This window comes from Notolepis coatsorum (genome assembly GCF_963971535.1).
Source record: "Notolepis coatsorum genome assembly, chromosome: 15".
Taxonomy (NCBI): Eukaryota; Metazoa; Chordata; class Actinopteri; order Aulopiformes; family Paralepididae; genus Notolepis; species Notolepis coatsorum.
Genome location: NC_140179.1, coordinates 14,019,756 through 14,034,837, shown reverse-complemented (window position 1 = coordinate 14,034,837; position 15,082 = coordinate 14,019,756). Strand labels below are relative to the sequence as shown.

The window sequence follows — 15,082 nt, the reverse complement described above, 5'->3', positions numbered from 1 at the left end:
ACTACTAAATTACATCAATCAATCAAATGTATTTGTATAGCACATTTAAACATGACACTTGTTGTCAACCAAAGTGCTTCACAGTGAGTCGCATAGCTAAGAAAAAAATTTAAGAAAGTGCTCCTAAAGTATAAAATAAACAGAAAATATAAACAACCAACAGACAAACAAAGAAACAGAACAACACATCAAAACAAACAAGGCAAGAGTCATGCTGGTACTCTAGTGCGACATCTATGTTATCTCATGTTATCTATAGAACCTTTAACCTGGTTAGTTCCACTGAGATTAAAATCTATTTCCGAGATAGACCTGGCCAATGATTGCACATTTGTTTAATTTACGCTTCACATATAAAACAAATATATTTTAAAAATATTTTTCTTTCTTCTTTTAGAATTTTTTATTTTTTATTTTTTTATTGATCTTTTTCCCCCTCCTTTTTCCTCCGATTTTCTCCCATCCCAATGTTAGTCGTTATGCCAATTCCCAATCCCCTTCTTGGTCGCTGCGCACCTACCCCCCACAGTCGGTCTGGGAGAGTGGAGGCTATCACGTGCTTCCTCCGACACACGTCTAGCCAATCAACCGCTTCTTTTCACCTGGCAGCGCGGACTCTCACTGAGAGGGTACGTGTGGAAGGATCACACTACCGCCCTTAGATCCTAGCTGCGCTGAGCAGGCGCCCCGACCGAACTGTAGGAGTCGCTGTTTACAACGACCCGGACCCACCCCGCCAGCTTTCCCACCCTCTAATACTGCCAATTGTATTAGTGTGAACGGCCAGCCAAGCTGGTGACAACGCCGGGAGCTGGATTCGAACAGGCGAGGCGAATCCAGCGTCTCCGGTGTTTGGTGACGAACACAATCTCCGCTACGCCACCTGACCGCCACGCCACCTGACCGCCCTCTTTTAGAATATTCTAATGTTAGCTACTTTATTAACATAAAAAAATATACTAACTTCTCAAGACACCGCGTTTGTCGATGCTCATCGACATTAATTATCATTCATGCTTCCCATGCATTGAATTGTAATTGTCGGTTAGTGTCAAACCCTTTTTTCCCTTTTTGGAGCATTAAAGGGGCACTTCACCAAAAAAAACAATGCCATTTATTTTGCAATACTCATTCACTCAATACTCATTTACTCTCAATACTTGTCAAACAAAATTTATGTGTGCAAAACTGAGATTTTGGATGTGTGTGAGATTATGTATATTGTGTGTGAGATTATAATTTTTTTTATTGAAATGCCCCTTTAATATTTTGATTTAGCTTCTCAGTAACAATGTGATGACGCACAGGAAGGTAATTTCCATTCCACCATCTGTCTCTCTTTCTCTCTCTCTCTCTCTCCCTCCCCCCCCCCCCCCCCCCAGCCGGACCTCTCACTCTGTTGGACCAGTGTGCCTTTGAGTCCGCCAGTGTGTGTGGTATGATCCAGAGCTCCACTGACGATGACAACTGGGTCCACACCAAGAGTGGCGGGGGGGCGGAGTCTGAAGATCACACTCTGCTCGGAAGGTGTAGAGGTGAGATCATGTTTGTCCTAGTCCTTAGTTATATGTAAAATATAGAATAATATCTGACTATGTATTTGTTTTGTTTTCATATAACTGTGTTGTTGTAAACCAGACATGCCAGTTAAGAGTGAATCCTTAATGTGACCCCTGTGAAATACGGCGGCTGTGAATTTCTTTTTTTATAAAGCAATTAGAGAATTCTGGTTGATCAGTAAATAATACTGTTTGTTTGATAAGCCACTCTGCACACAGAAACATTCTAACAAGTAGGGATGCACCGATCTGACTTTTTCAGTCCCAATACCGATACCTGGGCATTGGGTATCGGCCGATACCGAGTACCGATCCGATACCGAGTACCGATCCGATACCCATTGTTCAATTAATAAACTGTATGCCTCACTGTGTGGAAGAGACTGGGATCATTCTTTTGTGCAAGGCAACATCAGGCTTGACTTAAAACATTACTTTCCTAACTTAGTGAAACAAAATGTAACAAATTAACACATAGATATAAATGTACTGAATTGTTATTTATTATTCAAATTAAATAACAAAACAAAAAATTATAATAATAAAAAAAGATTTTAATAATAAAAAAAGATTGAATTACCTCCGATACCCGATCTAGCTATTTTAGTCATATCTGGGCCGATATCCAATATCAATATGGGATGGGTGTTATACTCCCAGATCAGCCCAAGTCTGGGACAGTATAAACAATAAGAGTCACTACCCCAGACAAGAAATTGACAGTGGTCTCATGGCGCCATCTAGCGCTCACCTGCAGATGATGCAGTCAGTAAGGATCCTTTTTGATTGTATTAAGAATATGCTGTTGTTGCAATTAGTTTCTATGTTACAAGTGTTATCTGTTTAGGTTGTTCTTTGTGTTGGTATTCTGATTCTGTGTTTTGTAATAGCCTAGTCCTTGTTCCTGTTGTGTTTGATTATTGTTTTGTTCTAGTGCCTGTCTCCCCCCAGCTGTCTTCCATTATTAATTAGTGTCAGCATTTATTGCTTGTGGTTTGGTTGGTTTGTTGTGGCGTTATTGTCCCAGCGTTGTTCCTGTGTCGTGCCCGTGTACCCTGATATTCCTGTCGAGTGAGTTTGTTCCTGTTTAGCCCTGTCCTGTTGTTGTTTTCACTCCTTATGTTATGTTAGCAACCAGTGCCAGCCCGGCTGTACCTTTCTTTTGTTTTGTATTTTGGTTGTGATTCAGTAAATTACCCTTCACTAAGTATCACCCTTCGTCTCGGCCTCCACTCTTTCATCCTTGTCTGCAAACTGAGCTCTCCTCACCTTCATCATCACCCCCAATCGTAACAATGGGTGCATCCCTACTAACAAGATGTTGTATTTACATGATCTGTAGACGCTGGCTACTCCATGCACTTCACCACCCAGACCGGTGCGGACCAGGAGTCCGCCCTGCTGGAGTCCAGGACCCTTTACCCCAAGAGGAGGCTCCAGTGTCTGCAGTTCTTCTACAAGATGACCGGAGCCCTGGAAGACAGGCTGGTCATCTGGGTCAAGCTGGACGACGGCACAGGAACCGTTCGCAAGATGAAGAAAATACACACCTTCCACGGTATAGGATACTTTTACATGTGTATGGTTGTTTGTGTTTTTGTCATGCGTTTTAACTCATTGACCGCCAGGGATTATCCTGTAGTAGCTACCGCCACAGCTGTAAACGATGGGAGTCGCTCACCTTGTTTGCAGGGCTATAACTATTTAAATATTATAGCTATGGATGCAATACTATGGCCCATTTGACATCGAGTATCTATTGTTCAAGATGTGAAAAAGGAATATTTTTTCCATCCATACATTCTCGTTTTATACCGTGGTGAATATAAGTATGGTTTTAGAGCGGTTTAGGGTAATTCCTGGGAGGCTAGTAATAGCCTGCGATGTGTATTATACTTAATCCATTGGCATTTCGTCCCTATACACGCTACAATTAAAAATTAAAATGCATATGATCGGTATATTATGTTCCATCATGCATGCATGAAAGGGGGGGGGGGTCGTTTCTGATTAACACTTTCAGTGCCGGCCTCCGTTTCCTATTTACCCCCTTGAATGACCGGAGTGCTGGACGTCCCGCGATGATGACGGGGAGGTTGCGACCCTCTCTGCGCCGCCCCCTGTCTCCGGCTGTCTCGGAGTTATGACCGGAGTGTTGAACGTCCCGTGATTAAGACGGGGAGGACGCGACCCTCTTTGCGCCGCCCCTGTGCCTCAAATAGATCCGCTATCAGCTCTATCTTTAATCTTTCAAAATGTTCAGTTGCTATTGCTATTAGCTCTATCTTACATTTTTCTAAATGTTCAGTTGCTATTGCATGCACTCATCTGTGTTTCACTACACACATGAGTGCATGCTTACCAACTGTCCGTCTGCAACACTACTATCACCGACATCTAAGAAGGGAGATCCCCCCTTGAATTGGCCCTTCTAAGGTTTCTCTCCTCCACATTGCCTGTGGTGCATTCCTATTGCTAGGTTTTAGTGAGTTTTTCCTTACCTTTGCGTGGGGTATGTCTGGGAGTGTTTGCATTGCATTAATTTATTTTGCATTTATTTTAAATTTGTTGGACCTTATGGTGTTCTTGTTTTGTTTCTTGACTTATTGTGATGTTTCTTCTTGACTTGTTTAAAGAAGATGTATCCGGCCCATGGGGACATTAATGTGTGTTGTCGGGCCTTACAAATAAATTTGATTTGATTTGATTTGAATGTCGCCACCCACTTCAATGATAGAGCTCTCATATTTGCGAACGCATAAACTATATCTTAAATTATGGCTATGTGTCTAATCTGGCCGTCGCTTATCAATGACTTGTTTGTCAAAACGGATTGTTTTTTAATCGGTTCATTTCCGTTTTATACCATTTTGAAAAACGCTCGTTTCTTGAAACTTCCAGAAGATTTCAGAAGATTCTGTGATAAATGCCCTTTACTGTAATACACAAAACACGTTGTAATTTTTCTGCCTATTTATGAATCGTTTTCAAATAAACGCTAGATTATCGATAGTATATGTGTACTTATGCACGCTATAGAAGCAGGCTAAAAATCGATTATCTTATTTCCTGATCGCACACACACATACATTTACATTTTTACATTTACATTTAGTCATTTAGCTGACGCTTTTATCCAAAGCGACTTACAAGTTCTGTACGACAAGCCATCAGGAAGGGCACAACTCTATCAGCTGAGTAACAATGTTCATCAAAGTGTTGAGTGCTACAGTGTAGGTTAGTTTATTAGGACAAGTGCATGACAGTATGGTTAGTTAGGGTTAGATAATTTTTTTTTTCTTTTCTTTTTTAATTCAGATAATGGTTGAAGAAGTGCGTCTTTAGTCGACGGCGACACATATGGCACACGCTGATATATAGGTGAAAATAGCAGGGGTGCTCCAGTAGCACACCATGTTACCGCGCTGCGTCGCGGGACTCCGTGCTGCGTCACGGATCTGGTTGACTCCGAGTTCGATTCCCGGACTCGCCGTCATTTGCCGAATGTCTCCCCCTGCTCTCTCTCCCGTTTCACCCTACAACTGTCGGTCATGCTTGACCAGAAAAGCGATAAACGCTAAAAAATAAAGTTTAAAAAAAGAAAATAGCTTTGATTATCCCAATACTGGTAAAATAGATTCCTTACCTCAGATCAGATGTTCTCCAAAAAGATTATTCCAATTCCTGATCGCCATTCCAAATATCGATTGCGTTTATTGATCCAACGCTGGGTACTGGAAATATGTATTCCACGCTGTTCTGACTGTCCACAATGAGTCCGATCGGCTCGGGTTAGTTGCCTGAGAAGTAAAATGTGGATTCCGGATTTTTCTTTTCTCATCCATTTTCATTGAGTCCATTCCAATGCGTGCATTACCATCCGGGAGACGATAGGGAGCGGTATTTTCCCTATTCGAGTTCAGACAGATCCCCATGTACGTGGCACTCAAAGTGTTAATTAATTGTCAATAACGGCATTCGTTAGTACAACAGCATACGCTGATCAGGGCGATGGCTATGAAAACAATGCACAACCAAGCTGAAATTGACGTTAAATTGCTCTTACCTGTGGCCGGTGAGATTCCAAAAAGAATATTCCAATTATTTGATTGCCATCTGCTAGATCGTATGTCCATTTGGGCCATGACATAACCCCCCACAGCATAATGAATCGGGCGTCCCCAAAACTATTCAATGCGATCGGGTGAAGCTCTTGATCCAGGTTACTAGAAAACTCGGCCCGGATGACTTTCATCGACGCACAGAGAGATACACAGAGCCTCAAATGGAGTGCAACATCGGCCGCATACCACCACGCGGCGGTATTGGACCTTTGCGATCTCAGATTCATTCCCTGGATGATTTATGAATGGAAATAGCGAATAAAAGAAATAACGATCAAATAACGAGTATACCCGTTGTTGGCGTTATTCGATTGGCGGCCAATAACGACTATACTCGTCGTTGGCAGGGAATGAGTTAATAAAACACACCAATACACAAATACCCAATCTAATGTTGTTGTTTTTTTTTATTCTTTTTTTGTGATTTCAATGGAATGTCTGGTGCATTGCTAGTGATGACTACTTTTACTTAAATGTGTTTGTTGCGTCTGCTAATATCTTAAAACGCTTAGTTTAAAAGAAATATTATACAATCTAGCTAAGTAATGCTCCTTCTCTCAATCTGGAGTTCGCCAATACTTTGAGCTTAACATAGATAACACATCAAAGAAACAAAAAAAGAAAACTCACATCATTAAATAAATAGATGTGTTTCTTTTTCACCACTCTTTTAGCTCTTTTTAGTCCTATTTTAGCAATTTTTATCCCTGTGTACTTGTCCATCTTGTTTTAACACATGTATGTTATGTATAAACTGTTTTTTAATTGCTGTTTTTAAATTGCTGTTACGCTGCTTATGCTGTAAAGGACATCTTAATCTCCCCTCGGGGATAAATAAAGGTTTTCAATTCAATTCAATTTAATTCATGGCACATCTGTTTTAAAATGTGAATATATGAATATCTCTGTAATGTAAATTCCAACTGTGTCACATCCATGTTGTCCTTTCCTCTTCCTGACATCCAGCGGACTCCGACCACACGTGGAAGATCGCCCACGTTCCCATGGAGGTGGGAGAGGAGAAATTCCGCTACGCCTTCCAAGGCGTCCGCGGCAACACCTCCGCGTCCGGCGCTGGCGGCGGCATCACCGTGGACGACATCAGCCTGACAGAGACGCGCTGCCCCAACGCCGTGTGGCGCATCCAGAACTTCTCCAAGGTCATGGAGGCGGCCGATAACACCACGGTCATCGACAGCCCGCGCTTCTACAGGCAAGCAATACCGGAGTCTCATGGCAAGCACAGAGAGACTCAGAAGGAGCTTCTATCCCCAGGCCATCAGGATGCTCAACGACAATGACACTATGTAACAAACCATCAAATACACTCACAGCACACACATCCACACGCACACACTCACTTTAAACAAACAACTCACTGTACCCACTTTAGACACTTTAACACACTTTATATTTATATTATTGGTAAAGAGATCTGCACTACAACTCATACCTCATTGCACCTTACTTGTACCTCATCCCATTTCTGCATTGTACTGTATATTGTATTGTAACTCAGTTACCTTTTCTTTTTTTCTACTCTGCATTGTATATTGTATATATATATTGAACACTTTTGTTTACACTTGTTACGTACTTTTGACTTATATTTTTTACTTATCTATTTTATTTTTTATCTAGCACACTCATTTCATATAAAAGTATTCTGTATTTTTGTATGACAACTAATAAAGAAACTTGAACTTGAACTATACAGTCCGGAGGGCTACGGCTACGGCGTGCGCCTCAAGCCGCGCTCGGGCTACCGGGACTACACGGGGGACTACGCCGGACTGTACTTCCACCTGTACAGCGGAGAGAACGACGCGGTGATGCAGTGGCCGGCGGTGAACAGACAGGCCGTGCTGGTGGTGATGGACCAGGACCCCGACGTCACGCTGAGGATGTCGTCCGCACGCAGCCTCACCACCGACAACAGGACAAGTGGGTGTTCTACTACTGGTGCTCTTTGTGATGGATCACGGTTTATGTGGGTTTTATTTTAGTTTATTCTAAGGTGCTTTGGCTTTATTTTGTCTTTCTGTGAGGGACAGCTGTCAATCACTGGCCTCTGCAGTTAATTGCCATGCGGCATGGCAGGTGTGGGCTTGATTGCCACCTGATTGGTGTCAGGTGTGCAGTGCCTTGAAGTAGGCTTGGCTGACTGTGTTTGGATGCTTGTCCCAAGCTCATGCTTCTAGGGTTCTGTCTCTAGTGCTATTCTTTTACTTGTTGTTTTCAACTGCTAGGCAGTGGTGGTTATTTGGGGATTTTTACCCAGTTATTTTATACTGGTGTTTTGTGTTTCCTACAGTTTTTATTTAAATTTATTTTATTCTTGTGTTTTCCCCCACCCTCTCTCATCGCTCGGCGATTCCAGTGTAACTTTAAGATTCCCCTTTTTTGTATGTGTCCTACACCCCCCCCCCCCCCCCCCCATGGGCTAGCGCTAGCCTATGCACAGCCAATTATGGTCACTCACTTACTCATGTTTTGTGTGGGACGTTTTGTGGGGGACATTATTAGAACGCATGCGCAGATCATGTACAGTACAGTAGGTGCTTCTACTGTAGCAACGCTTTTCTCTGCATCTCTTTCAATTGAAACAAGATATTACTAACAACACAAAAGCCGCCCCAGCTGCTAAAAAAGCGACAGACAGCTCAGTTCAGCTCAGCAGGCGCAATTAGACCTATGGGGCCCCTCTACAGGTTAATGTAAACCTATGGAGCACCTCTACCAGTTAATGTAAACCTATGGGGCCCCTCTACCAGCTAATGTAAACCTATTGGGGCCCCTCTACCAGTTAATGTAAACCTATGAGGCACCTCTACCAGTTATGTTAGACCTACGAGACACCTTATCAGGTAATGTAAACCGTATGATTCAGGGTTCAAGATTCAAGAGGTTTATTTGTCACATACATACCAGGGCATACAGTGAAATGCGGGTGGCCATGCCCGCTTTGATTGTGCAATAATACTAATAATAAAATAGACGTAAAAAACAGGTAATAAAAAGACATAAGATGGGCATGATAAAATAGACATACTAAAGTCCTGAGATTTACACTACTATACAATATACAGTTTTTACTCCCTATGCTCTACTTGCTATATCTAAACTATACTATACAAGAACCACATCGGTTCTTTCCTTAATTAAAGTTACCTTTATTTTCCTCGTTCCTATTTTAAAGTGTCCTTTCCATTTTGTGTGACCGTTTGTGTGTGAGCGATTGCATGGCCGCCTAGTTATAGTTGAAAGTGGGGGTGCAAGTATTTTTTTTATTCTTTTTTTTTTAACATTTTTTTTTTTTTTTTTTTTGCAAGGGGTGGTTTGGAGGGGGTCCGGCACGACCCCCTCCACGGCAGATTTTTTTACATTTAATGAACACCTGTATGTGCAATTTCCTGCAATATAGAGCCTTCAATCTTGACCAAAATAAAGCTGCTCTTTTCACTATAAAACTCAGTTTATATTGCAGTATGATAGCTATAATAACTTCACTGCGAGGGCTCTTTTAGCTAACGCTAGCTAGGCACGTATGATAGCCAATTACTATTATAATAATAATAACTTTCCCATCCTCCCAAAGCCCCTCCAGCCCCGTTCACATCCGCAGCACCAACAACAACAACAACAACAACTAATTGACGCTATCAATAGCCCCAGTGAGCGCGGCGGCTGAATGAATGAAAACTTTATTTAACAGATTGCAGAATGGGTACAATACAGTACGGCTCAATACACACAATTGTTAAGGGGATGCAGACCAGAGAAAGACGTTTGTCTTGTTTACATCAGGGTCCCCTTTCGTGACTGTGCTGCACCGAGTGAATCCACAGTCACTTGCTCCTCAATGGGAAACCAACCTAGATTTACCATGAAGGACTGGTTCTGGCCGAACCGTTCGTTATACAAGTATCACAGAGACATTACAAAGGTGCTCACTGTTGCACGAGGGGTTCGCACAGAGATACGGGATGGTTTGAAAGCTCGGCGTTGCTAATAAATATTTTTAATATTTTTTTATAAACTGCTCAAAGTTGCATTATTTCCACCGTTGGGTGATCACAGCGCCTGCGCACCATCCTGTATCTCTGGATTCACTCGGTGCACTGGGTGCAGCGCCGAGGCTCACCATACGAGAAATATTCAGTTTCAATCTGTTTGCGCATTTAGTATACAGTCACAGTGTTCGACTTACGTGATGATTTGCTCCATTTTGATGTAAACGCCGAAGAATAATCCTCACGAGTCACAATGTTATCCAATATCCAGCCTGAATTTTTCAAGGGTTTCGAAAAAGCCGCCTCCCCCAACATGTCGTATACGTCATGCCGACGAACCGTGGCCCGTGGGCACTGGATCAAACCATTAAAGTGGGGGTCACACAATCTTTGGAAACTTAAAAACTTGCTATTAAGTGTCATTGCGTATTATTAATTTGATTGAAATTACGTAGTTATGCTTAGATAAGATTTATATATTGGGGGGGGGATATTTATATCATATGATATGATCAAAAAGTGAGGGAGCAAAAAGACAAGCTTGCTCCCCCAAGTTCAATAGTCCTAGAGCACATGCATCTTATGCTCCATTAAGTGGGCGCCTATGAGCGATTGCAGTATGTGTGTGCTCATGTGTACTTGTGTGTGGAGAGTTCTATGTTCAGTGTTCTGATGGCCTGGGGGAAGAAGCTGAGCCGTAGTCTCTCTGTTCTTGTTGCGTATGTGCGTAGGCACTTGCCTGACCGCAGCAGCTTGAACAGGCTGTTGTTGGGGTGGTGGGGGTCTTTCATTATTCTGGGGCATTATTAATTATTCTGGGGCACCTCTATCAGACCTATGAACCGAATGAGGTGCCCTTAATCGACTTCTACGTTGTTTCTTTCAGCCGAGGATGGAAGGTTCTTCTGGGACAACCCTTCCAAGGTGGGGGAACTCGACCCTTCATGCGACTGCTTCAGAGGACAGTCGTGGGGCTGGGGCAACTTTATCAAGCACTTCGATCTCAGACGACGCAATTACCTAAAGAACGATGACCTCATCATCTTTGCTGACCTAGACGGTGAGTGCGCTATCTATTGAGTGCATGTCTGTGTGTCTTGTGACATCCTGGGTTATGGCAGAGGCAGTGATATCTCTGGTGTTTACAGCCCTGACATATCAAGACTTGATTTCACAACAGATTATAATACAGGTTGTAGAGTTCCCTGTTTTGTGAGTAACTGCCGTATTACCGCTATGCAGTGTTCATTTAGTCAACGAAAATGATGACTAAATATGGTCGTCAACGAAGCTTTTTCCCCTGATGACGACGAGACGAGAGGTCACGTTAATGTAGATCATGGAGAAACCATGGCACTCCCCTGACTAAAAGTATAATGGAGCTCTATGGAGAAACCATGGCACTCCCCTGACTAAAAGTATAATGGGGCTATATGGAGAAGCCATGGCACTCCCCTGACTAAAAGTATAATGAATGAATGAATGAATGAATGAAAAAGTGTATTTTTGAACATGTATTCTTCATATTCCTTCAAACAAATCACGGTATATAGCTCCGTCAAACAGACCAATCATAACAACAAAAAATTAAAAAACTATTAAAAAAAAACATTCAAAAAAGGAATTATAAACAAAAAGTCAAGAGCAATGTATTTTGTTAGCAGACATGTCCAAAAAAGGAGTAGAGGGGAAGCTAAGCTTATAGATCCCTACCCCATTATATTTACATTTGTTCTTCCATTAATTTGACTAGTTAAAACATAATTTAGTATAATACAATATAGAATATACTTTTACTTATAGTACGAAAAGAAAAAAAATGTATTCACATGACAGCAGTCAATACAGTACAGAACTACATAACACAATATAGCATTACTTTGTTTATCCTCATTACTCATTTCTGTATTTCTCTAATGTGTATTTTTTAAGCTGCTTTTTAAATTGTGCCATATGTTTACTCAGTTTGATGTATTCAGGTAAAATATTCCACAACTTCACTCCACAAACAGATATGCACATGCTTTTCAGCGTAGTGTGTACCATTGGTTGTTTAAGATTCCCTCTCCCTCTTAAGTTATATTCTCCTTCCCTGTCCATTTTTTAATGTTGCCTGGGATTAGTTTGTATCTGGCATTGTATACAATGAGGGCAGTTTTAAATCAACTAGGTCCATACAGTTTGTAGCTTTATAAATAAGTTATTGGTGTGTTCATAATATCCTACATTGTTGATTATTCTTATTGCTTTTTTTTGCATGGTGCATATTGGCTGTAGAGTGCTATGATGTGATAGTAGTGTTGCAATAAAACAGGCGAAACAGTTGGTAAGCATGCACTCATAAGTGTAATGAAACACAGATAAGTGCATGCAATAGCAACTGAACATTTTGAAAGATTAAAAATAGAGCTGATGGCGGATCTATTTGAGGCAAGGGGGCGGCGCAGAGAGGGTCGCATCCTCCTGTTCATCATCACGGGACGTCCAACACTCCGGTCATCACTACGAGACAGCCGGAGACAGGGAGACGGGACAGGCGTTAGACAGTTTGCGTGATTGTGATGGGCGGACATAGCAATAGATACAAGTGGTAAGCATATTGTGAATAGACCATGTTGACAGACCACGGACAGAAGACGGTAAGAAGCTGATCCATGGCCTTGTGGTGCATGTAGAACAGTCACTGCAATCTTGGCCAAGACCCTGTTAACATTTCATAGTGTTATATGAAAAGAAAAAATAATCATTTGACTATAAAAGTGATGGCAAACTAATAATAACAAAATATATATTATGTATGTCTGTTTTGCAAACAGTTTTTCACCAGGTGGCAAAAACCATACCCCAAAATCGTATTGAAAACTGGTCTTTGCAAGAGTGGGACAATATCGGTATATTGGATATCGGTAAAAAAGCCAATATCGAACATTCCTACTGTGAACCCATTGAAAGATAACAGTGTTTCTAGCCTTTGATCATTTAATCCACTCGTCACCTGCTCCTCTGTGACTCTCCCCATCTGCGTTGTGTTTTCTTGGAAAACGTTGTTTATTCCATAAACAAAGCCTCTGTACCAGATGGAAAACAGTTCTTTCTGTCCTTATTCTAACGATCTCTCTTCTGTCACCCCGCTCGGTGGTCATGCGGCCTAGCTGTCCAAAGGCCTTCCCTGTTAGCCGAAGCAATTCCCCTCCCCCACCCAGCGAGGGTGAGGAGGGATTTCAAAGTCTCTGTCAACGCGATTGCTCGATTCCGCCTTGTGTCTTAATCTAACTTACTCCGGAAGGAACTCACATCTCATAACGTTCTCCCCCTAGCAACGGGGCCCCGCCCCCTTTTCTCATTACTAAGTGACACGCTACCATGGCAACGGCTGGTCACCTTTAACCCACTAAACGTCAGTTTCTATCTATATCGAACTCTCCCCATAGCTCTCTGACCAAACCTCCCCCACCAGTGCATATCAGTTGTTGATATTACCAACCTGCCAACGACCTCGGAGCCCAGCCCATGGCTTCTATTAGCCTGTGGCTTCCCAGTCTAACTTGAAAACACACACCACTAAATACTGTCCTACTCATCTGAGATCTAATAGCAGATGCTGTCATCTACAGATATTTACATTATATACACATTGAAAAACAAGGCTACTTCCTTCACCATGGATACTTGCACACTTTAACACTTTCGCGGCCATTTGGATCCATCTAAAATCACTCTAGACGGCCAGCATTTCATAATAGACTTGCATTTGTAGAGCTAAATCTATACTTTATAGTATTGCTATCTGTCCATTCTCCTTGTCAATTGACACCATAAACCGTCCCTTCAAAATGGCTTAAAGAAATAATTTTTTCATCAATACGTTCTCATTTTATAGCGTCTTGAATATAAGCGTTATAAGGGATTTGGTCTAGTATATTTCCTGGAAGGCGAGATACAGGCCGCTAAGCTACTAACGTTAAATCCAATGGCATTTTGGATATACAGAAGCTACAGTTCAAACTCAAACTGCATATGATCGGTATGATGGTCCACCATGAATGTATGAAAGGGGGGGGGGGGGGGCGGGGGACATAGTTTCTGATCATTGATTACCAATAACCGTGTTAGCCTCAGTAGCCACATTTGCTGATCGGGTGGATGGCTATCATAACAAGCCCTGATCAGCATGTAATTTACGTGAAAAAGATCTTACCGTGGGCCGGTTGGATCCCCCAAATGATTTCCCAGTTATCGATCGCCATCTGGTAGATCGATATGTCCATTGGCTGATGATATATTCCTTTACTGAACACTGAAATCCACGTCCCAAAACGTATTCCAAGCTACAGGCCTTAGGCATTGCTTCATGTTAGCAGAAAACTACATTGGAGTTCCAGAAAAAACAAGACAACAGGGAACACTGCATTATCGAGATAGCGCCCCTAAGAGGATCTGGCCGGTAATGCACTTTTTCGAATTCAAAGAGTAGGGTACTTCTGCAGTGCTGCTCGGTGACATCGAGTAGGTTATTAAAATGGAATAAAAGCCAAAACAACCTTGCCACGGAGGTCCTCAACCGTTGGATTCAAAACACGGATGTATCCGTGGTCGGGCGGGAATGTGTTAAACATGTCTTAGACGGTGCAAGAGACAAGAGTTAACCTCATACATGCTATGTAAATGAGCAAACAAACCTATGTGCATATAGAATTGCTTATTGGATAAGATTGTAGGAGTGAGACCATCATCAGAGCAGTTTGTTTTCATTTACGCCAGACACATACCTGTGTGCATTGTGTTAAAAGCACCTGTTGGGTTAAACCGCTGCACAGGTGGAGCAAACAAGTGAAGTGGCAGCTACCAGATACATTTACATTTAAAAATGTTATAATGTTTTTAGAAACCACAAATATTTAAGGGTATTCCTTTATGGAAATGGTCAATATGTCAGTTATCTTTCATGAATATCTTCCATCAGCGCAGGTAATACTGGACTGCACTTGCCTTTTGTGCGTAATGATAATGGGCAATGGCACTATATACCGGAATGTAATTAAGCCACGTGATAATAAAGTTTGCCGGTTATATAACTTGTTCTCGAAACCATGGCAGACCATCAGCATGAACAATGACTGTGTTGTGTCCACAGATATAACATCGCTGATCAAAACAGAGGTTCCTGTCCCACCCAAAGAGTGACGTCACTAGTGTGACAGAGAGGTGGTAAGATACTGATTCTGTTTTTATTCTCTTGACATGAGTCAAGTTAAAAGGCCACGCCAACATTATTGGAAATGTGCTTAGTAGAGCTGTCCCCGACTAAGGATTTGGATAGTCGACTTTGATTGGTCGAAATTTGCCGGTAGTCGACTGGTAGACTACCCCCCTGAATGCAAAAAAA

At 42.0% G+C, this 15,082-nt stretch overlaps 1 protein-coding gene across 1 annotated transcript in view; it reads left to right on the top strand.

Annotated features, from left to right (window-relative positions):
- Positions 1–14,880, top strand: part of LOC311241291 (meprin A subunit alpha-like) — a gene marked incomplete at both ends in the record, with an annotated part of 34,229 nt that extends 19,349 nt beyond the window's left edge. The window contains 6 exons of the mRNA XM_084330063.1: positions 1,383–1,535; positions 2,902–3,117; positions 6,650–6,896; positions 7,401–7,627; positions 10,583–10,756; positions 14,831–14,880. Coding sequence (XP_084186189.1) covers positions 1,383–1,535; positions 2,902–3,117; positions 6,650–6,896; positions 7,401–7,627; positions 10,583–10,756; positions 14,831–14,880 — 1,067 coding nt within the window. The remainder of the gene's footprint in view (positions 1–1,382; positions 1,536–2,901; positions 3,118–6,649; positions 6,897–7,400; positions 7,628–10,582; positions 10,757–14,830) is intronic.
- Between the last annotated feature and the right edge of the window lie 202 nt (positions 14,881–15,082).